General features: G+C 40.8%; 1 protein-coding gene across 1 annotated transcript in view; it reads right to left on the reverse strand.

The window, feature by feature from the left end:
* Positions 1-27,578, reverse strand: part of LOC139418428 (ephrin-B1-like) — a 75,190-nt gene that overhangs the window by 6,958 nt on the left and 40,654 nt on the right. The window contains exon 3 of the mRNA XM_071167838.1: positions 88-180. Coding sequence (XP_071023939.1) covers positions 88-180 — 93 coding nt within the window. The remainder of the gene's footprint in view (positions 1-87; positions 181-27,578) is intronic.

Below are 27,578 nucleotides of genomic sequence, written 5' to 3' on the forward strand. Positions count from 1 at the left end.
ATACTTATATCCTGCCTGGCTCTATTGTGACTGCCTTTTACTACTTTCCTGGCATTCCTGCCAGCCCGCATCGAGATGCTTACTTACCCTGGCCCACTTTCATGACGATCTTCATGGAGAGGGTGTTGCAGACCCCTCCTTCCCTGTTCTCTAGACCCTCCAGGGTCCCATTCGACGTGGCTGTGATGAGACAGGAAACAGTGTTGGAACATAAATAATAATTACAGCCACTCAGAATTAATGTATGGCTTGATTGTTCATTCATGAAGAGAAAATATATTTGCTTCATAAGATACAATCTAAAATACTTTTTAACATCAAGCTGTATATATTGCTTACAACAGGTTCATTTTCTAAACCGCACACTGGTAATGTCCGCTCAGGCTGTGGTACCATATAAAAACAAGGCTCTATTATTTTTGAAGGTGCTGCTTATATCTGTACATAGGGAAGGAAATGGATGATGAAAAGTGGTGTCTCCTCCTACTAAGACATGGCTGTGATAGTAATCTGATCTCAAGGGAATGTGGTGGCCTTCAAAACACTGCTGAAATCATACATGTGGAGAGAGGGAGGTGTGCACAGTGCACAGTCCAAAAATGTATATGTGGTAATCACTTTTACCCACCTCCTCCTCTATCTCTCCTTCTCCTCTATAACACAGGTTTTTATTCTTTCCTTTTTGCTGAAGCAATGTACCAAACATTTGGCAAGGCATGTTATGCCAGAAGCAATTATCGCAAGCTGCAAATGCCAGGGGCTTAGCTTTCTCTTTCGGCATGTCCTGTAATTAGAGACTGGGTGGCACAATGGCCTGCAGCCCTTATCTCTGAGGGGCTTTCCTTCAAATCAATATCCACTGAGCGGAGCTGAGGAGGCCGGGGGACAGGGGAGGCCAATAGGATCTCTGTCGCCCTGTGTTGCTTCTGTCAGCTTCGCTTCCCAAGGACTTAAGTCACAGAAACGGGGCGCAATTGGCACTCTCTATTCTAAGTTGGGACAGAAAAGACCAAGGAGTGTGAATATGGATCGGGTTCTCAATAATGCTTTCAGCCCATATATACGAGGAGGTGGTTTCCATGCCAGTGAAAGCTGGGGCCCGCCCTGCCCTGTGTGATTCTTTTCAGACCTGCTCCGTGGGTATTTTTACCTCCAGAAACCTCAGCTTTTTTCTCCATCTGCTCCATTCTCCCCCTCACATGGCACTAAAGGGACGGCCACCTTATTAGCTGGTCCAGATTCCTCTCTCATTAAGAGTCATGAATGAGTTGCCATGTAGGAGAGTGTTTGACTAATAAGGTCCCTCTCCAGGAGAATCAAAGCCCCTCTCAGTGGAGCCCAGGCACAATGGCGGTGGGCCGGTGAGAATGGGGCATGTGGCGCTGCTCCAGCAGAGGTATCCCACCACACCACTGGCTCAAATCACCAACCGCTCAACAACACAGAATGGGAGGCCTGTGAACCTGATTTCACTCTTTCTTTCCCACATTTTGTTTTTTCATTCTTCAAGGATGCAATTAGAAGACAGAGGACACACAAAACCGGGCTCATGACAAACATTTTGGATTAGCAATTTCTTCTTATGGAGCAGCCAGATAGAATAACATGAGAATTTGAATAATTTTGTTTTACAGGCAAAGCTTAAAGGAGCTTATATTGATGACATTTCACTAATGACACCCTGCATATACTGACAGCCGTACAGTATGGCCAATCAAGAGACATTATAATGGAAAGGGATTCATTAAGTTAAGGAGCTTGAGAAGTACAGCGAAAAGACAATCTCATTGACTATTGGCCAATGCAGGGAATAAACGTGGAACCTAGCCTCGTCTACCTACAAGCCGCGACCTTAGCTGATTACATTACCTGACTGTCTCATTCACATTGCATGCTACATCATGCAGGGTACTTTCTGTAACTCTTTTACTACTACTACTACCACCAAATGAGACTTATTTGTCAGTCAAGAGAGGCTCCAGCAAACTAATGTTGGGTTTAAATAAAAGTGACAAGCTAACCTTGAACGGTTTGATGGAGCAAGAGAAGCAAAACCCTAGACACAATTCATTAGTATTTTCTGATTGCATTAACCACCAAATAGACTTACCATGTTTCTCAAAAACCAACTGTCTCATACATCCTATATCTGTCCAGTATTCCACAAATAGAACCCCTCATTTGACAGATGCCTTTTTAAACTTTGTCGTTGAAAAAGTGGGCTTGTCTTATTAGGTTTTGAGCACTCATGAAATGAGAACGGAAGTGAGAAAAACATGAGCAATCGATAGCTTACAGCACTTAACCCCAAGAACAAATTGCGTTACAAAAAAAATTGAACGGATCCTTAACGCTCTGTTAGTGGAAAGTTGAGGCAGTGAGTGGGAGTAAGCCCCGCTGCCGTGAATGATGTTACAACTATTAAGATGCATGGGCCTGGGAGAGGTGCCAGGCTCCGACCGAGTCGTCATGCACAATGTGAGCATGCCACCGTGCCCGCGAGAAGCAGGGCAGAGATACAGACAACTATCCAACAAGGCCTCCAATTATAGGCCACTATGTTGCCCATCAGAGAAACACTTAGATTCCAGGACAGGAAATGACGGCATCACTGAGAAAGGATAAGGGAATTTTATAACATGCATTGCAGTTGTCTGTTATTATTGTAAACACTGTATAATTGTTTGTCACTGCAATGAGTAAACTCATAGTTGGTTCCAGGACTGTCAAGGCCAACCTTTGAACTGGGAAAACATAATTTAACACAGGTTATGAAGCAGGGTCATCAGCAGTCCCATCTCTTCCACAGCTGCTGAAACTGACTTCTGTTTTCAAGGGAACTGGGGGTCACGTTTCACAACTCATGGGGCTCTGAGATGTTGGAAAGATATCTTTACCTTGCAACAACACTGGTCTCTATCATTCAACTTCAACAAAGCTACTGCACTCGTTCCATGAAACGGAGTCTGGAAAATAGGTATTCCAATGTAAAAGTCTGAAATAATAGTCAACTCTAGAAAAATTCAAGGACAATACTCAAACTATTCCGTCTGGGGGGTACTAAGAAATTGTATTTTTTTTGTCCCCAACTATACTGTAGTGTACCAAAAACATCTGGAGGACATCTTGAGATTTGAACCCAGCAGATTAGTTTAGGGACCGGGGATACTTTTTGCATGACAGCCTGTATCGACAAAAAGTTCCCTTCTTACCCAATAGATCAATGAGTTATGTTGATAAAAACACATTTCGGGAAAGGGGGATACCTAGTCATTTGTACAACTGAATGCCTTCAACTGAAATGTGTATTCTGCATTTAACCCAACCCCTCTGAATCAGAGAGGTGTTATATGTAAGATTACCACCTCAAATTATCAGGGCAAATGTTTGTTTATTTCTAAAGAATGTGGATCATATAGTGCATAGTCCAGGTCTGAGAATTCTAACTTGTTCAATTCTAGGTATGTTTATAAGACTGAGATGGGACCTTTTGTTAATATACGGTGCTCAAAATATAAATGACTTACTGTATAGCTGCTACCAATTATAAAAATCCCCTTGAGAAAGTGGAGCCTTTCTGTTTGAATCATAGCATGGTTGTTTGGAGCCTTACCACTGGGGGTAGGGAGCCAACAGACATTAGCACATAATTCATTTGGCAAGAATAAGCTCTATATGCTATAGTGTGTGGCTCTGAGGGAGGCTTCTCTGAGGGAGGCTTCATGACTAAAATAAATCTTGTGCCATTCTAGGTTTCTTCCTTTAGCACCTCTAATTAACTCCAACATGTTTCCTCTTGATTATGGTTTCTTTCTTTGCTCCAAGGACAAATAGCATGGTCTCGCAGGCCATCATACTTGTATGCAACTGCAACAGCACAGATACTGTGCTGCTTGTTTAAACATAAGCCAATCTGAAGGGAGTCTTATTCACTCATTGTAAGACATTGTGGGTGAGGATATGAAGCAAAACAGTTTGTTTTACAATTGACATTCTCTGTGGTTTGTCCTCATTTAGCTGACAAACAAAATGCAGACAGTATTTCCAAACTTAACTGTCATTTCAGTTTGTAGGACGCTATGGATGTTCCTCTGAGTGCAGCCAATACCACATCCCCACATACTCACCAATGCACACCATGTTTAGAAGCAAACACGATTTGTCCCAAAAATTATTCTCTGTACTTAGATGAAATGACAAAGACATTCTCCAAAAACAAAAGACCAAGCGCATTCAATTTTAATTAATGTGCTCTGCAGCATGCTTCTGTAGAATGCGTAGACAATACCTTGTACACAGTCCTGTGCATGTGTTCACTGAGCAATAGCATGTACTTATGCATGCATGACTCAACATCTGACATACAAGGACCCCTCTGTACTGTAATTAAACATGAGCAAAATCTATACTGTATACTCATTATTCATTTTTCAATTATATTTTATTACATATTGATTTAGCAGTATTACAGAACTTGCCAGTGTACACTACATCAGGCCCATAATGTTAATGCCACAGCTTCTGTATTCTTTCCCTGTAACTCACTGTAACTCCTAGTGGCATCTTTGCCCCAAACACCATCTGACATGTCTGAGCTTTGCCCCGTCTGACAAAAATTCATGTAATCTGTTTCAGTGGAGACAGAACCTTCCCTGACGCGCCACTTTAAAACCTTGGGACAAATGATAAGAAAAAGGCACAGAGAAAACCACGCAAAGCACCTTTAAAAGGCCTTGATGAGTGATAGGCTTAGCGGGATAGAAAGGGTTGTTGTAAACTCAACTCCCAGATGAGCACTGATAACTGTGTTCCAAGGACTATGCCAGGTAGCCACCCTGACAGAAACTGGAGTGGGATTCAGCATTCTGAGACAAGGCCACAGCTACTCTCTGACCCACATCATTTAGACACACAGGGGACACTGGAAACATTGCAGCTAGCTATTCTGTCCATAATAGAAGGAAATTATAAAAGTCTTGAAAAGTAAGAAACTGTGGTATGTTAGACAGTTTAAAATTATATTTTGACAATGTCAATCGCTTGTGAAATAGAGAACATTTTGGACTCACTATCTTTAGCGAGAAACTGGGTTTGGTCTGTGTTTATGGTCAGTAAGATAATAAGATACAAAATATTTGGGTTAGGAATAGAAGCAGTTGTTTTAGGGATTCAAGGGAGAGTGGCTAAGTCCCAAGGCTGCCCCATCAGATCAGGCACAGTTGACCTGCCTGCTGACAAATTAAGCTGAGGGTCTGGAGTGGATATTTCAGCGCTGCTGCAAGATTACAGCACACTCAGCTCCGCCAATGATATTAAGAACAACCTTTAAATCCCGGGGGCCAGCTGCACCATGGGAGCTAAGAGTCTCAGAACAGGAGGGAAGGGGAACTCAGCCCAGCCGCCACCACTGTCTCCCACCTACCCACCTCACATCAGAATGAGACCACAGGCTCACTACACGACATCAGAACCAAAGCAAGGCTTTCACGAAAATGAAGGGAAACACATTTTTTATTTTTCTCCCACTGAACCGGTCAGCTCTGTGAGTGTCTCTGTGGATGCTAGGGTGGATGCCAACTCACAACATTGCGATTACGAAAATTGATTGCTCCTACAGACTGTGAGTCACGTGGCCGTGGCTTGATATATAAAGCAGGCAGACAGGCATCGAGGCATTCCGTTACTGTTCGATTGAACATTAGAATGGGCAAAACAAGTGACCCAAGTCTTTGAGAGTGGTATGACCGTCTGTGCCAGGCACGCCGGATCCACTATTTCAGAAATGGCCAGCCTCCTGGGCTTTTCACGCACCACAGTGTCTAGGGTTTACCGAGAATGGTGCGACAAACAAAAAACATCCAGTCAGCGGCAGTCCTGTGGGTGATAAAAGCTCATTGATGAGAGGTTGAAGGAGAACGGCAAGAATCGTACAAGCTAAAAGGCGTGCCACAAACTGACAAATAATGGTGCTGTACAACAGTGGTGTGCAGAACGGCACCTCGCAACGCACAACTCCTCGATCCTTGTCACGGATGGGCTATCACAGCAGACGGTTCCACTCCTATCAGCTAAAAGAAGAGGCTTCAGTGGGCACGCAATCCCCAACACTGGACAATTGAGGAGTGGAAAAACTTTGTCTGGAACATAACAGTGAGTTCAGTTTACTTGAGTGTCCTCCACAGTCCCCAGACCTCAACCAAATAGAGTATCTTTGGGATGAGATGGAACAGGCTGTTCGCAAAATGAATGTACCGCCGTCTAATCTGCAGCAACTGCATGATGCCATTGCGTCAGCATGGACTAATATCCCTGTGGAACATTTCTGACACCTTGTAGAATGCCCCAAATAATTCAGGATGTTCTGGAGGCAAAGAGGGTACTATATGTACCAAGTACTATATGGGTGTACCTAATAAACGGTCCAGTGGGCACCTGAGAGGTTGCCTGTGGTTGAACAGACAATTAAATGTGGGTTATGAGTGGAGACACGTGCTCAATATTTACAAAACAGGGTTTTGTATTTCTACAACAAGATTCTGTAAACACTCCAGGGTGTAGCAATAATGAAAAGCCCTCAGATGTGTGTTTTGTGTAATGTAAATTGAAAAGTCAACATTTAATTCCGTTCCATATGACTTCATTAATGTATTGGGTTGGTTGCCTGAGCTTGACAGGGACCAGTAAATGACTAGTTTTACCCAAATCCCCAGTTTAATGGGCATAACTGTAATTATACACAGAGCACAGATCAAAGCTGTAACCCATGTTTAAAGATGATGCACAGGCACAGTAATTGTTTGTCTTTGGGGAAGCGGCGTTTCTGACAGAAATAGTGAGTTGAAAAGACCCCAGTCGACTCGTTCTGGGTCACTCCCTACCACTGTTCACAGAAACCTAAACTCTGGTCCCGCAGAGTGACAGAGGAGACGATGTCTGGAAGGCTCTGCCGGGATCTTCCTGCAAGCTGGGAGTATCTGATTTCACTCGAAGGAAACTACAGAGATAATATACAATCCTTCAATAGACACCAGAAGGGTTTTATTGGGAAACTACTGAGCTCAGGAAACAAACATTTGATATGCTGAATACCACTTTCAAAGATTCTTTATTCTCAAGGTCATGCTAAAAGAGGGATTAACGAAGAATACAATAGTTGAGAGGGGATGTTATTTTTTATTCTTGTTCAAACTGATTCACGTAGAGTGGGATCAAATAGAATAGGATCAAAAGAGTTTCAGAAAGCAATTCAAACAAAAAGCTTGACTTGAAGAGGACGTAATGGTGACATGTTTATTTAAACTATTATTTTCTGTGCACATATTTTTCTTTATGCTACATACTTTCAATGAAATCCCTCAAATTAAAAATGAAACAACCGGTTTTCAGATTTTTTTTTAAGGGGGCAGAATTTAGGTATGCACAAGTACCCCTACACAGTCAAATCATAAGAGTTGATTCAACTCCTATGGATTCAAATGTAACAGTATTTTTGGGTTTATATTGTCCCACCCCCATTTTGCTAAATCCCCTCTGGTCATGGTGTTGATCTTTTTTTCTTATTTTTAACGACACTAAATGGAGTAAATATTCAACTCTCAGAGAGTTTCTCAAAATGAACTTAAATGACAATTTAACTCTTCTCAGTATTATTTTTAATCAACTCCCTTGCTATGTTACATTTGCCTGTGTTAACAATCAACTACAGCATAGTACATTTTTATTTCAGTTTACCTCCTTTATTAAGGGTGTAAAGGGTGTATAAGCGTGTAATTTTGAGAGAAGAAAATGTATATATCCAATCTCTGTTGGAAGCCAACTTGCTGGAAGAAATCCATCACTTTTACATCACTCACAACTTGCAATTAAAATCCCTATCAGGGTAGGGAAGAAAATATCATACATGAAGGCTACCTACACCCTTCAAACTCAACTCTGGACCTCGAAGCGAGTTCCGCAGAATTTTTTATCGTTTGCCTCTAATCGGGGACTGATTTAGACCTGGGACATCAGGTGTGTGCAATTCATTATCAGGTAGAACAGAAAACCAGCATGCTCCAGACCTTGTAGGGTAAGAGTTGAGTACCCCTGACCGACACCATGTAAACTGGAACAACTATCTCACTAACTAACAGTTGCAATTAATCCAACCACTTCCAGATTGGATTAGTTTAGAAAAATGTGTGTTTCTTATCTTTGTGTAGCAATAGATAAAAACAATAAAATGTAAATGCAAAAACACAGATATTGAAACAAACAATTTGAAAAATCAACCTGCAACAGAGCATGCTGGGAAATATGACAAGGCCCATCCCACATATGTGGATAACTCAATAGATTTAACTGTCTCTGGTTACTCTTAATGGAGTTAAATGTACTCTGTCCCAATTAACCATAATTTATCAACATTAGGGAGCGTATCACTCCCTTGAGGGTTAAGATGATTCCCAGTAGAGTCAATTTAACCCACATTTTTTAACACTGATTTCAACTATCCTTGATTTACTTGATTTTATTTATTTTCCTGTAGAAATCTTGGTGTAAAGGTGGAAATTGCACATTACGAGAATGGTGTAGCCTCACATATCGCTTTTCTTCCAGAAGAGAAGCTTGCCAGCATTCCAACACTGGAACTGAACTGCTTTAATGTCCATCCATTTTCCCTCCCATAGGCAGATGTGATATTTAGTATACTGCCAGTTGGATTTTATACTCTCTGAACTCTTTTTTTCATGGGGACAACTGACATTTTTCACCCCCCATCCTATATACAGCATGATGGTAGCGCCATCCTGTGATCATACAGCAGTTCATCTTTAGTACCATAAGGGGTGATACAAACATAAAAAGGATCCAGATTATTGTAGCTTTATCATAGACCTATATTGCTTGGTACTAACTCAAACCCCTACAGTACTTCATCACAATCACACACACACACACACATTATCCACCGATATATGGGTTCTTCAAACGTTTGAGTCCTCCCTCCTTGTCTCCAGCTACTGTGCTGCAGAGTGTTTGTAATTCGATTTGAACTCTGGCAAATTGTTTGATGGGAAACACAAAAAAGTAATACGGTCCTGCACCGGGCAGGAGGTTCATTGAACCAATATACTCCACTAATTTTCATAGACAGCAGGCGAGGGGAGGGGGGGGGACGACAGTACAGGTGCATCAAAGCTGGGACCGCGAGACTGAAAAACAGCTTCAATCTCCAGGCCATCAGACTGTTAAATAGTCACCACTAGCCGGCCTCCGCCCAGTACCCTGCCCTGAAATTGAGTCACTCTCACAAGCCACCTACCACCCTGTACTCAACCCTGCACCTTAGAGACTGCTGCCCTTTGTACATAGTTATTGAACACTGGTCACTTTGACAATGTTTACATACTGTTTTACACAATTTATGTATACATTATACATCAAGGCTCACCCTATATAACTACTGCTGTTCACACCTTTTCTATTCATACACTGTCCATAAATGTCTATACACACCATCATATACAGTTGAAATCGGAAGTTTACATACACTTCTGTTGGAGTCATTAAAACTCCACAAAAACCACTCCACAAATTTCTTGTTAACAAACTATAGTTTTGGCAAGTCGTTTAGGACAACTACGTAATTTTCCCAACAATTGTTCACACACTAAATTGACTGAGCTTGGAAAATTACAGAAAATTATGTCATGGCTTTAGAAGCTTCTGATAGGCTAATGTATATAATTTGAGTCAATTGGAGGTGTACCTGTGGATGTATTTCAAGACCTACCTTCAAAATCAGTGCCTCTTTGCTTGACATCATGGGAAAATCAAAAGAAATCAGCCAAGACCTCAGAAAAAAAATTGTAGACCTCCACAAGTCTGGTTCATCCTTGGGAGCAATTTCCAAATGCCTGAAGGTACCACGTTCATCTGTACAAACAATAGTACGCAAGTATAAACACCATGGGACCATGCAGCCGCCATGCCACTCAGGATGGAGACTCGTTCTGTCTCCTAGAGATGAACGTACTTTGGTGCAAAAAGTGAAAATCAATCACAGAACAACAGCAAATGACCTTGTGAAAATGCTGGAGGAAACAGGTACAAAAGTATCTATATCCACAGTAAAACAAGTCCTATATCGACATAACCTGAAAGGCCGCTCAGCAAGGAAGAAGCCACTGCTCCAAAACTGCCATAAAAAAAGCCAGACTGGTTTGCAACTGCACATGGGGACAAAGATGGTACTTTTTGGAGAAATGTCCTCTGGTCTGATGAAACAAAAATAGAACTGTTTGGCCATAATGACCATCGTTATGTTTGAAGGAAAAAGGGGGATGCTTGCAAGCCGAAGAACACCATCCCAACCGTGAAGCACGGGGTGGCAGCATCATGTTATGGGGGTGCTTGCCGCAGGAAGGACTGGTGCACTTCACAAAATAGATGGCATCATGAGGCAGGGAAATTATGTGGATATATTGAAACAACAGCTCAAGACATCAGTCAGAAAGTTCAAGCTTGGTCGCAAATGGGTCTTCCAAATGGACAATGACCCCAAGCATACTTCCAAAGTTGTGGCAAAATGACCTAAGGACAACAAAGTCAAGGTATTGGAATGGCCATCTCAAAGCCCTGACCTCAATCCTATAGAAAAAAGTGAAGTGAACTGAAAAAGCGTGTGCGAGAAAGGAGGCCTACAAACCTGACTCAGTTACACCAGCTCTGTCAGGAGGATTAGGCCAAAATTCACCCGCTTTGTGGGAAGCTTGTGGAAGGCTAACCGAAACGTTTGACCCAAGTTAAACTATTTAAAGGCAATGCTACCAAATACTAATTGAGTGTATGTAAACTTCTGACCCACTGGGTATGTGATAAAAGAAATAAAAGCTGAAATAAATCATTCTCTCTACTATCATTCTGACATTTCACATTCTTAAAATAAAGTGGTGATCCTAACTGTCAGGAATTGTGAAAAACTGAGTTTAAATGTATTTGGCTAAGATGTATGTAAACTTCCGACTTTAACTGTACATACAATGAGTGTCTTTCCAAGACAGACTGACCAGGTCAATCCAGGTGAAAGCTATTATTCCTTATTGACGTCACTGTTAAATTCACTTCAAAATCAGTGTAGATTAAGGGGAGGAGACTGGTTAAAGAATGATTTTTAAGCCTTGAGACATTAATTGCGCAAGTGTGCAATTCAGTGGGTGAGTGGGCAAGACAAAATATTTAAATGCCTTTGAATGGGGTATGGTAGTACGTGCCAGGTGCACTGGTTTGAGTGTCAACAACTGCAACGCTGGGTTTTTCACACTCAACAGTTTCCCGTGTGTATCAAGAATCGGACTCCACCCAAAGAACATCCAGCCAACTTGACACAACGGTGGGAAGCATTGGAGACAACATAGGCCAGCATCCCTGTGGAATGATTTCGACACCTTGTAGAGTCCATGCCCAGACGAATTGAGGCTGTTCTGAGGGCAAAATGGGTTGCAACTCAATATTAGGAAGGTGTTCGTAATGTTTTGTACATTCAGTGTTTATATTTATTTTCTGAACTCTGACATTGCTCATTCAAATATTTCTATATTTCTTAATAATTTTCTTGAAATGTTTTGGCTTCGCATGGATTGTTTTGACAGGTATTACTGCACTCTCGGTGCTAGGAACATAAGCATTTTGCTACACCCACTAGAACATTTGCTAAATATGTGCACGCGACCAATACTATTTCACAGCCACCCAGCAGAGTGGTCCTGACTATCTCCTTATATTTTATTTATGTTAATTAATGGATGCTTAAAGGAGAAAAACGGCATCTTAACTTGCTCTCTAAAATCTCACAATCCATTCTGTACAGGATTGACAGCACTGGGACTAAACAGCCTCCTAAAATCCAGTAGATGCCTGGATAATTTATGCATCGGTGCAATGAGATAGCAGTGGGACACAGAGGCAGATATTTCAAACTTTATCAGGCCCTTATACACTAGACAAGATGGAGCTGCTCCCAAACTGGTATAGGGAATTATTACATGATGTGTATAACCTACATTACATGGTTTGGAGGTGTGTGTATGTACATCTGTACTTGGTTGTGCGTGTTGGGTGGGCGTGATAGATATGTTTCACATTTGTTTCTCATTTTCCCCATGTTTTCTATTTCTAATAAAACAGTGCATTTTAAAGGATAAAGTAGCTGCTAGGGCTGATCCCATTTAGTAGACTGGTCGATTGTTTGGGCGATAAGAAATGTTGGCCGACCAACAGCCTTAGTCGAGCAGTAGCAAAAAATATAAAAACAGTACCAGTCAAAGGTTTGGACACACCTACTCATTCAAGTTTTTTAATTTTTTAATTTTTTACCATTTTTCTACATTGTAGAATAATAGTTAAGACATCAAAACTATGAAATAACATATATGGAATCATGTATTAACCAAAAAAGCGTTAAACAAATCAAAATATATTTGATATTTTTGAGATTCTTCAAAGTAGCCACCCTTTGCCTTGATGATAGATTTGCACACTCTTGACATTCTCTCAACCAGCTTCATGAAGTAGTCACCTGGAATGCATTTCAATTAACAGGTGTGCCTTGTTAACCCTTTCATGTGTGAGTTCCAAATATCTCTAACGGTTGCCCCAGCGTTATTTTTTTTTATGCACATGATTTTAGAACGTTCTCTTCATTTCAGAATGTGATTGTTACGCAACAATACATTTAATCCGCGCTGCCCTCAAACCAAGGAACTTAGCCTGTTTATATTTATAGGCTGTTTCAACTTCAATTTCAAATGATTTTCTTACAAGTTGTATTTTCTAAGAACAGTTTGAATTGAGGTGTGTTCCACCTCCTCATTCATTGACATAAAAATAGTCCTTTTCACTTTTGCGGACAATTATGTTTTGGGACATTTTTGACCCAGACAAAATTCCCCAGGCACTTCCCAATTGTTTGCATGCATTACGATTATTGCATAGATTGTAATGGTCACATATTATGTGTAAAATACTTTTTTGAAGGTTGTACTGATTATGATGATCTAAGCTAATTCCAGCTGTGTGTAGCCATGTTTGTTGACAAACAATGCATTCTGGGTTTCACGTAATCGTCTGTTGGACAAAATATGTTATAACAAAATGAGGTGAGTAAGGGTTCACTCATTTTTTGAGTAAACTTCCGGAAATTAATGGTGGGATGTGAACGATGGTGGACGACACCCTCCCTTGAACATGCAAACTATAAACAGACCAAAAACATAGTCTCCTCTTATTATCTTTGGTTTCTGTGAGGGGAAAAAAGCATGGCAGCGCACAGAAACTACCCATCTTCTAATTACTTTCAATTTCTAGAGAGTGTTTTACTCAATTAGTTTGATCAATGGTGAGCTCACCTGTGATGTGATTAATTATACACAGTCATTTCTATTAGCTAATTCATATTGTAGTTTGTCAGCGAGAGTTATACAAACATGACCGCTTGTGTTACGTCAATCTTTCCTCAGTTAGCGCTAGGACAAATGTAGCCTACATTTCTCCGGTTTGGATGATTGTGTTATGCTGTAGATACTTTTGTGAATGTCTGAACATTGCATCCAAAAATAAACTGCTCACATTTTGGACGTAACTTTGTATGTGTGGCCAGCTCAAATGCTGATTGTTGCGTCATTCGAAACTGGCTGTTCTAAATAAGTGTTCTAATCACAACAGTTTGATCGTACACTATAGGGACCACTGTAGAACGATCACACCCGTGTGTTGGTACGTGTGAAAAGGTTAAAAGCTCATTTGTGGAATTTCTTTCCTTCTTAATGCGTTTGAGCCAATCACTTATGTTGTGACAAGGTAGCGGTGGTATACAGAAGATAGCCCTCTGGGTCTTCCAGGAAAGGAAGAGTTATCTCTGCTGCAGAGGATAACTTATTTAGAGTTAATTGCACCTCAGATTACAGCCCAAATAACTGCTTCAGAGTTCAAGTAACAGACACATCTCAACATCAACTCTTCAGAGGAGACTGCGTGAATCAAGCATTCATGGTCAAATTGCTGCAAAGAAACCACTACTAAATGTCACCATTACGAATAAGAGGCTTGCTTGGGCCAAGAAACACGAGCAATGGGCATTAGACCGGTGGAAATCTGTCCTTTGGTCTGATGAGTCCAAATGTGAGATTTGGGGATTTTTTGTGAGATGCAGAGTATGTGAATGGATGATCTCTGCATTTGTGGTTCCCACCGTGAAGCATGGAGGAGCAGGTGTGACGGAGTGGGGGTACTTTGCTGTTGACACTGTTGTTGATTTATTTAGAAGTCAAGGCGCACTTAACCAGCATGGCTACCACAGCATTCTGCAGCGATACGCCATCCCATCTGGTTTGCGCTTAGTGGGACTATCATTTGTTTTTCAACAGGACAATGACCCAAAACACACCTCCAGGCTGTGTAAGGGCTATTTGACCAAGACGGAGAGTGATGGAGTGCTGCATCAGATGATCTGGCCTCCACAATCACCTGACCTCAAGCCAATTGAGATGGTTTGAGATGAGTTGGACCGCAGAGTGAAGGAAAAGCAGCCAACAAGTGCTTAGCATGTGGGAACTCCTTCAAGACTGTTGGAAAAGCATTCCAGGTAAAGCTGGTTGAGAGAATGTGGCTACTTTGAAAAATCTAAAATTGCTTAACACTTTTTTGGTTATTACATGATTCCATATGTGCTATTTCAGTTTATTTCTTCACTATTATTCTACATTGAAGAAAATAGTACAAAATAAAGAAAAACCCTTGAATGAGTAGGTGTGTCCAAACTTCTGACGGGCACTGTTTCTCACAAATCTATTGTCCAAGGACATGCTATCATCTACTCTACAGGGATATTAAACGCTTTGAATTATTGTTCCAAAAGGGACTCATATGATATCAACATATTTCTTTTTTACTCATATCATTGACATAGAAACCAAATCATGGCTCCAAGAAGCATGTCGTTTGTCATATTTCAGCAACATTTTTCTAATCTTAAACAATTCCTAGAAACAGCTTAATAGGATGAAAGGCAGAATGCCCACTGTGTTTGCTTACAGCTTTATCTCAGACATAATGAGAAAGGTAGACAACAGGAATATTTGTAAGGGCCCGTGGAGAGGCGTTGGAAATAAAAAAATTCAGAGCGACTAGCAATATCCATATTAGCACATTTATTTATTATAGAGCAACAATAGTTTGTTTATGAGCAACAATATTGTGGAGGAAAAACATACTCCCAACGAACCTTCCTCCCGGTCTTTGATGTCTCAGCCAAGACAAATGGCAGTAGATTGGGGCGTGCCCTGTTTTCCTCACTGTACTCCCTGTCTATGATGGATCTGACAGTACCAACACCGACCTTTTCATAGTGCCCTTCTGATTTCATTGATTGAGGCATGGTTAAAGTCAACAGTGACTTATGAAACCCTACCACAAGAAATAATTTCCACAACTACCGATCCTTTGGCCAGGACTGAGATGGATGGTTTACAAAAGAGGGCTTTCACATCCAGCTTGAAATCCCATTGGCAGCAACACTTTTCTCTGGTCTGATAATGATTGCTCTCATTTATTTTAATGATGTACACTGAGTGCACAAAATATTAAAAACAACTTCCTAATATTGAGTTGCACCCCACCTTTTCGCTCTCAGAACAGCATCAATTCATATTGGCATGGACTCTACAAGGTGTCGAAAGCGTTCCACAGGGATTCTGGCCCATGTTGACTCCAATGCTTCACACAGTTGTGTCAAGTTGGCTGGATGTCCTTTGGGTGATGGACCATTCTTGACACATGGGAAACTTGAGCGTGAAAAACCCAGCAGCGTAGCAGTTCTTGACACAAACCAGGGCGCCTGGCATCTACTACCATACCCCATTCAAAAGGCACGTAAATATTTTGTCTTACCCATTCACCCTCTGAGGTACACATACACTATCCATGTCTCAATTGTCTCAAGGCCTAAAAATCCTTCTTTAACCTGTCTCTTCCCCTTCATCTAAACTGATTGAAGTGGATTTAACAAGTGGCATCAATAAAGGATCATACTGTCGCTTCACCTGGTCAGTCTATGTCATTCATGTTTTGTACACTCAGTGTATAAGTGAACACAACTTCTGCAGTCATTTTCAAATGTCTGATTAAAAAGTCCACTATTATTCAAAATTAGATTATTGCAAAATAGTGCAGTGTAACCTACCATTTACAATGGCGGAGCGTGTTCTAAGACCTGTCCAAGCAATTTTATTTAAATGGAAAAAATTATGATCCAGGATTGTAGGACAGTTCGTTGGAACTGCAAGCTTGATCTGACACTGCGAGATTTCTGAAAGAGCATCAACTTAACTACAATCTCTCCTCAGGGATGTGAGAAAGTCCCTGAAAGCATTAATTGGTGTAAAATTGGTCTTAGTTTCTGCTGTACGCACAGGGAGCGGACTCATTACCCTACATAACACACATCACTACATCCCATCATGCCTCACTCTATGGCCCCCAAAGGTCAAGGTGACTACCTTAGGGATATTGCTATGGCAACAGGTGGAGGATCTGATCCATGTGGGGGCTCAGATGGTTCAGTGTTTGAATAAGCAGAGGCTGACCAATGACTGAAAAAACAGCTACACTCTGAGAAGGCAAAGGTCAACTTTAATCATCTCCACAGCTCCCCACAGGAATCTCATAAAAAAGTTACACAAGTTCATTCTCATCTCCACCCCTACAAAAGAGAAAGGTGAGAAGAGATTAAAAGTATTTATCTAAAACAGTATTTAATCCTCTGAAAACTGATATAAAGACTAGTAAGTCATATTGAAAGTAGTTTGCTGATTGGGCACTTTGTAAGAAGTTAATAAAAACTTAAAATAAAACAAGCTAAGATTGGATATTTACCAAGAAACAAAAGGAAAGCTTTGCCTACGATCTCGACAGCACCTAGTTAAATAAGATAAAAAATCTAAAGCATATGCTTTGTTGGAACTCCAAAGCCTGCGATTAAATGTGTTGTCTGCAGAGCGAACAATTAATATGCTTCTAAGCCTAAGCGCTCATTACATTCACATCAAGGCAGTAAACAAGTCTACAAAAACAATAAAATGCAGATACAGTAGATATACAGTACATTACTGTACTGTGGTATGCAGCATACCACCCTGCATACCACTGCTGGCTTGCTTCTGAAGCTAAGCAGGGTTGGTCCTGGTCAGTTCCTGGATGGGAGACCAGATGTTGCTGGAAGTGGTGTTGGAGGGCCAGTAGGAGGCACTCTTTCCTCTGGTCTAAAAAAAAATGTCCCAATTCCCCATGGCAGTGATTGGGGACACTGCCCTGTGTAGGGTGTTGACTTTCGGATGGGATGTTAAATGGGTGTCCTGACTCTCTGAGGTCATTAAAGATCCCATGGCACTTATTGTAAGAGTAGGGGTGTTAACCCTGGTGTCCTGGCTAAATTCCCAATCTGGCCCTCAAACCATCACAGTCACCTAATAATCCCCAGTTTATAATTGGCTCATTCATATCCCTCCTTTCCCCTGTAACTATTCCCCAGGTTGTTGCTGCAAATGAGAATGTGTTCTCAGTCAACTTACCTGGTAAAATAACAGATAAATAAAATAAATACATTACTATGTAACACACTTTTAAAAACTTTTCACACTATCTTTTATGAGACAACTGCAGGGTGGTATGCTGGTATGCTGCATACCACAGTTTAAGGCGTTTCATGTCACAGACTCCTCTACGACTGATTTCTATTTTCAGTTTATTCACCACACACTGCTTCTGTCGATAAATCAAGCCTTTGACACTGTTGGTCACACAGAGATTTATGAGTTTAGTCACCACCTCACACCATTTGAATAAACCTCTGAATAGGATGTTCTTTCACACTATACTAGCGACCACTGTGGAAAGCCCCTTGGTCCCCACCTCAGGGAAACGTGACCCTTCTGACATGGCAGCCACTACGAAACAAAAAATGAACCTGGTAATTATAATTTTTCATCTGTGGCATATGAAAAATGTTTGCTCAGGCCGGCTCCAAAAGCTGTGGCTGCACTGCGGTACATCAAAGCCAGGGATATGTCCTCAAAATCAGAATCATATGTTCTTTATTCCAAAGTGACCGGCTATTCAACTTCCTTATGCATTCTAGTCAGCTCCGGCTCCGATCTCACCCTCAAGGTGCAGTCTAGGCCAGCGACGACTATCAATAAATAATCAGAGGCTCTTTTAGAATGAACCAGGCCCTAGATTAGCATTTCCCAAACTACACAGCTGATTTAAATAATAAACTCATCATCAAGCTTTGATTATTTGAATCAGCTGTGTAGTGCAGCGGAAATGCTGCCCTAGATAACTAAGCCATGAGCAAAGGTTCTACACTCCAGTGCCATTGTTGTGATATGTGCAACACAATACACTTGATAGGCCTTACATTTTTCATTATGCCTTCTCAATTGAAAATGTGGATCTATTCCTGATGAAACAAACCATTAGGGGTATCCAGGGACCAGTTGAACTAGTGATAAAAAGAGAACCTTTCAACTGTACATTTCCTGATCTTCGTTTTTCAGTCTGTTCCAGATTTGTAATACTTCTCTAGAGAGGATGACACTAGTTTCCAGGATCATGTTTTTCACATTATCTTCTCTTAGACAATACCAGGCCCTTTTTTTATTTATTCTCAGGCATGTTTCTTTCCAGATTTACGCTTTAAAAAAATTAAAAGCAAAGCCAATTCATTTGACGCCAGATTCATTATGAGCCAAATCACGGTTACTACACTGTATGTGACCTGACACATAACCACAAGTTTCACAAAATAAACATATTCTGCATATTCTTCCATAGCCTTCAGTCCGCACTGTATGCATATGAATACTGGCCCAGTTGTTTCTCTCTCGGTGCATCTCGACTCGTGTGCAATGAGAGACTAATTGGAAGGTCTTAAACCGACTCGTATACGATGGAGATGTCGTGGTGTGTCAAAAGGTAAGATGGAGCGCGGCAGATGACATCGTTCCTGGGGCTGTGCTGAAGATTAGAGAGTCAGCTGTCCGAGGGAGCCTCCATGACAAATCTCCCCATTCCCCTCCTGCATCCACTGTGCTCAAGGGGGGAACGTTGCTATATCTGGCCCAATTACACTGTGATTCCATCCTCCTCAGTGACAAGGCTCCTGCAGCTCTCTGCCTGCTTCCTGATTAACCTGATATGAAGGAGACCTCCAGAGGGGGTTAACGCCCGGGCATGGAAGGTAGCAGAGAAAAATCAAGAGGAATCAGGACAATAGAAGAGAGGCAACATGGGGAATATACGATCGGACAGATCGGTGCGGTCGGTCATAAAGATGGAGTAATGCCTGAGCAGCTGTTTGGCTGTGTTTGTGTTTCACATCCATTTGAATTACTAGAGGAAGGCTTTTGAGTCAAGCTCAGTTAGCGACCTTGACCAGTAACAGAGACCAGTTAACTGGATACACAAGTAAGATTTTAGTCAGCGTGTTGAACCAATGACTATGCATCAGTGATGTTCCGCTTGAAGTGTAATTTTTGTGCAATGCATTCCAATGTTGCGAGTCCTATAATCAAGGTTCCCACTGTAACATTTTAGAGAAGTTATGTCAGTGAGAGACGATGCTAGCGGAACACGATGAAAGAGTTTAATTGTTATCGGGCCCAGGATTGAAGATTTTCAAAGCTACAGTGGATTCTGCAGACGCAGTGCTTTATGAGCTGAATCTAGCAGAGGGAGATTATGGGAGAAATAAATGCACTACACATGGTGTGGGAGAGCCATGGAAGCAACACCTCCTGAAAGACGCTGCCTGCAAAGGCTTTGTTGTGTTTTGCTGTAACAGCATGGGCCAGATAAAATGACTTGGGAGACATAATGGGATAACTAGTCACATTTGAATGCTGAAAAACATTAAAACAGTTTGTTAGCTTGAAATGGTACTCATTATTTCATGTAATTTGTTCAAATCTATCAGTCTTTGAAAATCTTCATGTATTTCTTCCACAATACCTCTCATGAAAAATATTTGCCTTTATTGAACTTACACTCACGGTTATCTTTTCTTACCAGCACTAACTTTGTTGATAGCTACTTTGAGAATAAATGTACTTATTACTATGACTGATGTTTGATTGTTTCACCTAACTATTTTAAGATGAATGCACTTCAAATTGCTCTGGATTAGAACGTCTGCTAAATTACTCTAATGTAATGTAAAATGTATGTATACTACACTGCCCTGCAAAGGAAAAACTTTGATCTGTTGTAATCTGATTAGTGTGGTATTTAGTTTCCTGAGACAAGAATGAGCCAGTTGATCAGAACATATCATGAAATATCAGAAATGACTATGTCTAGATGGAAAAATACTTTGAATTCAGATTTTGCAGTAACAATAATTACATAGTTACTGTGTTCTGCCTTTGTAGGGCAGTACAGTTAAAAAGGTATTGTTTATATTATCTTGTAGCATCTCCTTACTCAGCTTTTCTTGCACAAATGTCCTCGTCTGCCCCTGCAATACACTGGATGGAAATTCAGGCTGTGGTGCCAATCAGATCAGTTTCCAGAGACATTTAGTGGATTATGTCCATTTCCTGCCAACAGCCCACCCAACACACACACACACACACACACACACAAAAAAGAACAAAAAAAACCCATACGCATGCAGACTTACATACTGTATGTGATCAAGCCCCCCCCACACACACACACACACACAGACAAAAATCCCCAATCCCCCATCCCAATTGGAGTGGCAGCTGTCAAAATGCGTCACCATCAGGCATGACGGGTTACAGGGAATCAGTGTGTAGCTGACAACACAGCCAGACTGGTTTAGTGCAAGCTAAAAAAATTATCCCTCTCCCAATAAATAACCTACTGTACATAGACATACACATCGTTCATAGCAGGGGATGTGTTGTCTTCTGAAAAGACAACAAGATAAATTGCATGGAAGAACTACATGCTAAGATGGATTTTTGTTTGGAGGATTGTTTTCTTCTCTGGGAGTATAATCACTCCAGTATGTCTGTTTCTTTCTCCTGCAGTTCTGTGGCCCTGCTGCCAAATGGTGGTCAGGTTGGAGTTGACATCAGTGGGTTATTACTGACACCCCTCCTGCTGAGACTCGATGACCCTCTGCACAGGGGCACATGGGAAAAGACCCACACCACAGGGGGAGGGTGTCGGTGACCACCACAGGCCACCACAGTCACTCTGTTTACTATGGGGCTGAACTATGCAGTGCAGCCAGCGCAAGAACTGACTCCCAACACACAACATGTGTACGAACTATACCAGTGTGCATACAGTCAACAAAGATAATCCTCTCCATGTCAGTGTAAACACGAGGGAACTATGCCAACGAATCAGTTGGATGGGCATTTGATTTCCATACGCGGGCACGTTTTTTATTTTTCTACACGGGACATTTTTTTAAAGGATGTTACAGTAAAGACCATAAGCGGCATCTGAGTTTCAAGTTTGGGGAAGCTTACAATTTATACATTTATACTGATCTGAATGCCAGGTAAGAGTTCCATATGTGCATTTTTGTGGAACTGTCATTTCATGAATAAAGTTTTTTTGTTTTTCAAAATCATTGTCAGGTGTTTAATCATAAAAATCTGAACTAAAATGATACAATTCTAAAAGTAAAAATGAAACTATAGGAGAGCACCAGCCTCTGCCATATGGACACTGATAAACTGTGATCCGTTGGCAGCTAAAGAAATGAGCGCATGGAACTCCGAGATAGTTGATGATGCATTGGCCTATAGGCTAAGTAAAATACATACAGTACATTCGGAAAGTATTCAGACTCCTTGACTTTTTACAAATTTTGTTAGGTTACAGCCTTATTCTAAAGTAATTACATTGTTTTCCCCCCCCTGATCAATCTACACACAATAACCCATAATGACAAAGCAAAAACAGTTTTTTTATTCATAATAAAAACTGAAATATCACGTTTACATAAGTATTCAGACCCTTTACTCAGTACTTTGTTGAATCACCTTTGGCAGCGATTACAGCCTTGAGTCTTCTTGGGTATGACGCTACAAGCTTGACACAGCTGTATTTGGGGAGTTTCTCCCATTCTTCTCTGCAGATAGAAGAGCAGGTAGCCTAGTCGTAACCGAAAGGTCGCAAGATCGAATCCCCATGCTGACAAGGTAAAAACAATCTGTCATTCTGCCTCTGAACAAGGCAAGTTAACTACCCACTGTTCCTAGGCTGTCACTGAAAATAAGAATTTGTTCTAAATAAATAAAGGTTAAAAAAATGATCCTCTCAAGCTCTTTCTAGTTGGATGGGTTCTGGCTAGGCCACTCAAGGACATTCAGAGACTTATCCTGAAGCCACTCCTGTGTTGTCTTGGCTGTGTGCTTAGGGTTGTTGTCCTGTGGGAAGGTGAACATTTGCCCCAGTCTGAGGTCCTGAGTGCTCTGGAGCAGGTTTTCATCAAGTAACTCTCTGTACTTTGCCCTGTTCATCTCTCCCTAGAGCCTGACTAGTCTCCAAGTCCTTGCCGCTGAAAAACATCCACACAGCATGATTCTGCCACCACCATGCTTCACCGTAGGGATGGTGCCAGGTTTCCTCCAGACGTGACCTTGGCATTCAGGCCAAAGAGTTCAATCTTGGTTTCATCAGACCATAGTCAGAGAACCTTAGGTGCCTTTTGGCAAACTCCAAGAGTGGTGTCATGTGAATTTTACTGTGGCTTCCATTTGGCCACTACCATAAAGGCCTGATTGGTGGAGTGCTGCAGAGATGGTTGTCCTTCTGGAAGCTTCTCCCATCTCCACAGAGGAACTCTGGAGCTCTGTCAGGGTTCTTGGTCACCTCCCTGACCAAAGCCCTTCTCCCTTGGTTGCTCAGTGTGGCCGGGCGGCCAGCTCTAGGATGAGTCTGGGTTGTTCCAAACTTCTTCCATTTAAGAATGGAGGCAACTGTGTTCTCGGGGTCCTTCAATGCTGCATAAATGTTTTGGTACCCTGACCCAGATCTGTGCCCTGACAAAATCCTGTCTCTGAGCTCTACGGACAATTCCTTCGACCTCATGGCTTGTTTTTTGTTGTTGTTGCATGCACTGTCAACTGTGGGACCTTATATAGACAGGTGTGTGCTTTTCCAAATCATGTCCAATCAATTTAATTTACCACAGGTGGATTCCAATCAAGTTGTATAAACATCAAGGATGATTAATAGAAACAGGATGCACCTGAGCTCAATTTTGAGTCTCATAGCAAAGGGTCTGAAAAATTATATAAATAAGACTTATATTTGCAAACATTTCTAAAAACCTGTTTTCGCTTTGTCATTATGGGATATTGTGTGTAGATTGATGAGGATTTTGTATTTATTTAATCCATTTTAGAATAAGGCTGTAACTTTACAAAATGTAGAAAAGGGGAAGGGGTCTGAATACTTTCCGAATGCACTGTAAGCCTAAAGCCAACAATTAAAAACAGAAAATATCCTGATACAGTCATGTACTTTCAATCACATTCATCTCTCTTCTCTGCCTCCCTTTTAATCTGTCTGATTTGAGCTATCACTAGTAAAGTGCAACATTGTATCAAATCAATCAACTGGGTGTGGCCCAAAGCTGTAGCTAGCGAACTTGTAACATTGTAACTAGCCTATTCCGGGCCCTCAGTTTCCAGCGCCAGTGAGCTCAGGACAGAAAGCTATTTTTGAGTAAGGGAAAAAACATCAGGTACTTTATTTTAAGGCATTTCCACTGGATATATGGGATCATCAGATCATGATGTTTTGCTCTTTCACACTGAGGCTTGGTGATTATCAAGGCCGGTGAGGAACTATTATAATTCGAAACGGATGTTAAAAAACATACTCCATTGACTTAGGCTACTGTGTGAGGTGAAGAAAAATGACTGAGTAGCTCAGGTTATAAGTGGTGGATGTGGTGAGTTAAGACAAACAGAAATCAGACATCCCCAGATGGGCATTTTCCTACATTTGCGCGCAGCAGGTCAGGTACTTCTATGCATGCTCACACGCAGCTCTCCCTCAACATTATCAGAACAGATACACCAGACTCATGCTCATTGTTCACATGGAGCACTCCAAACAAAAGACAATAAAGAAATGATATACAAATTTTACATTGCCGTGTATTTTACCAATAAAATAGTCAGACGGTGAAGTGGACATTCTCTGTATTCATATCCTGAAAGAAAGAAATTCTCACTACAATACATTTTTATAGAAAGTTAGCCAAATTAGACAAGATGTTGCTACCTTGGAAAGGACAACACCAGTCCATTTGTGGATAAATCACCCTGATTAATTCTTTAGTCATATTCCCGTTTACCTATTTACTTATTGCCCTGCCTACACCTAATGACTTGCTTTTTAAATTATGTGAGAAAAAAAATGTATGTGCCTATTTGGGTAGGAACTATATCTTGTGGAAGGATGAAATAGTATGAATACATTTTTTTAAATGAAAATATGTCAATCATTATGTCAATCAACGGTAACCCGTTGTATAAGACTGATAATGGAGGATATATTGGCACGATTTGCCGGCCCGAGACGTATACTTCAAACACCAACTTCTCTGGCATTATCACTTTAATATTAATTCAGAAGGCAGAAATTATGAAATATTAAAGCATTGGGCCTCTCACTAAAGGCTTCAGTCATACATAAACTAGATTTAAATCCAAACTGGTTCTCTAGCAGATTAGTACAACCTCTCACTTTCGGTTATTTCAAAATGAAATCTCCAAAATATTGCTATTTTTAAAACAAGCCATAGAAAGCTGGTTGCAATTTCAATTTAATCCACCAGAAAAGACAGAACAAATATTAGAAAAAATATATATTTCCGTTATATAAACGGAAATATACTAATTGATAAACATTTATATATATATAAAAAAAAAGATTATATAAAAAATAGGAGTTAACAAATATATATAGAAATGTCTGCTCTATCCAAAGAGGCTAGTGGAAAGGGGAGAAGGTAAGGAACTTGTCTGTCGGCCCTGCATTAAAATTGTGCTAAATAAAAGTATACCAGTTTAATTTAAGGACCAAAAAATGTATAGCTGCACCATACAGGTTGCAAAATAGTTTGGAGGAGATTACTGATGTACTGATACACAAAATGTTTTAAAATGTAAATTATTATACAGAATTCTTGCAACCAATAGAATGTTAAATATATTAGATGACTTGTTTTGGTACTGCCCATACTGTGTGTAGCTTGTTTTTGGTCACAGGTTTGGGAATGGCTGAAAAATCTCACTTAAATTCATTTTAAATTCAGTCTAACACAACAAAATGTTGAAAAAGTCAAGGGGTGTGAATACTTTCTGAAGGCACTGTAGCTCTATGTGTTTGATTTTTGAAACAATGCACAGCAAATTATTTCAAGAAGCTAGTGATCCTCTGTGGCTAGGTCATGCTCTCTGGTGAAGTGCTTTGAATTTTTTTATTTTGGAGTAATGATATAATACTGGCAAAACATACATTTATTTTAGGTAAAGCCAGCATCTGAACAGTGCACTGTGCCAAGTTGACAAGCTTAGGTCTTTCCTTTCCAATTCGCAAGAGACTGCTTGAAACCAGAGAACTGTATATAATGAAGAGATGCTCATGTCTCCGCCCTAACAATGGGAGTCGTTGTCCCAAAGGCGAGAATGCAGTTGACAAGCTCAGGTCTGCATATTAAGCCCATAGAAACGCACAGAGGTTATTCTGGGCAGATTTTGGCAAGAGTGAGCCTCTTTCGCTTCGTCTCTCTGCTTAAACTCTCTCACCGGAGAAAACATCGGAGCGAGTGAAACAGCGCCACTCTGTCTTACTATATGTAGCCCATGGATCTGATGCTGTCTGGTCAAAAAGAGTATGGCATCAGATACATGGGCTACACATACAGAGACAGAGGGGAACTGTTTCGCTCGCTCGGATGCTTTATCCGAGATTGATGCGTCTGTCTGTCGGCATGCGTCTCTGTCAAATAAATTAAAAATATTTATATATTTTACTTGGATGGGCAAGGAGGTAAGGTAGGGTGGGCCAAGCCCCCTAAGGCCCGCCCATAATGCCGGCCCTGTATGCCAGAGCATATATTTTTATTCTTAGAAGAGAGAGGGAGTTAAAAGTTAATGCTAGCCTTCTCTGTGTACTGTATTATCCACCAATCACTGGAGCTAATTAGAGGCATTATCTCTGGTCAGATGATGTTTACAGAGCAGTATACAAATCTTTGATGAAGCCTTACGGCTACTTTGCCACAGATCAGTAAAACAAGCACAGTTTGTCATAAAGCCACAGTTATTCTGAGAGAGAGAGTTAAAGTGCACACAAAGCTGGACCAGCTGTGTCCCATTGCCTCGAGACAATATTAAAGTGCCAGGGAAGTTTAATCTGATCAATGGAGTGATACCTAATAGAAAAATTGTTATCACAGAGTTAGATTGAGACAATTTGGCATACCAATTGAAAAAAGTGTATGATTAATCTGTACTGTCTGAGGAATGTTCATGGTCAGTTGTTTTGAGTCAAAGGAAACAAAGATCTGACCTCAACAGGGAAACTCTTCGAGGCACTTTATTTTCCCTAATGTCATAAAAACTACTTGGACCCATAAAACAGCTTTTATACACCCTTAGTACACTCTAAATGTAACCCCTAGGATCTCTGCCAATTTTCTGAAAATGAGGTTTCAATACACCAACAAGTAAACTAATTACATATGTTCTAATATGGACATATTGTATAACAGATTATATTGTCAATGGCTTACGAACATATATATTTTATTTCTTGTCTGTGTCTGACATACACTGAGTGTACAAAACATTAAGGACACCTGCTCTTTCCATGACATAGACTGACCAGGTGAATCCAGGTGAAAGCTATGATTCCTTCATGATATCACTTGTAAAATCCACTTCAATCAGTGTAGATGAAGGGGAGGAGACTGGTTAAAGAAGGATTGTTAAGGCTTGAGACAATTGAGACTTGGATTGTGTATGTGTGCCATTCAGATGGTGAGTGGGTAAAACAAAATATTTAAGTGCATTTGAATGTGGTATGGTAGTAGGAGGTTTGTGTCAAGAACTGCAACGATGCTGGGATTTTCACGCTCAACAGTTTCCCTTGTATATCAAGAAGGGTCCACCACCCAAGGGGGTGAGCAACTCAATATTAGGAAGGTGTTCTTAATGTATTGAAATATAGAAGTTGACCACTACTGATCAGATCATCAAAGGCACAAAGTCAGTAAGATCTCAGAGAGACTCACACTGACAGCAGCACTCTTGGCAATAGACGTCCTGCGTTGTATTAAACCATACTTTGATTTACGAGGAAACAATTGAATCAGCAGTGTAGAGTGCACTCTGCCTCGCCTCTCGTCTTCATCACTAATCCATCACTACTCAGAACTCTACAGAGTTCACTAATTAAACAAGCACTTGAGCTCATTTCCCCTATATCAAGGGTGTTTAAACAAACAAAAAAAGCCACTGTTTATCAAATGGATGTCA

Source organism: Oncorhynchus clarkii, chromosome 10, assembly GCF_045791955.1.
Source record: "Oncorhynchus clarkii lewisi isolate Uvic-CL-2024 chromosome 10, UVic_Ocla_1.0, whole genome shotgun sequence".
In the NCBI taxonomy this organism is placed as follows: domain Eukaryota; kingdom Metazoa; phylum Chordata; class Actinopteri; order Salmoniformes; family Salmonidae; genus Oncorhynchus; species Oncorhynchus clarkii.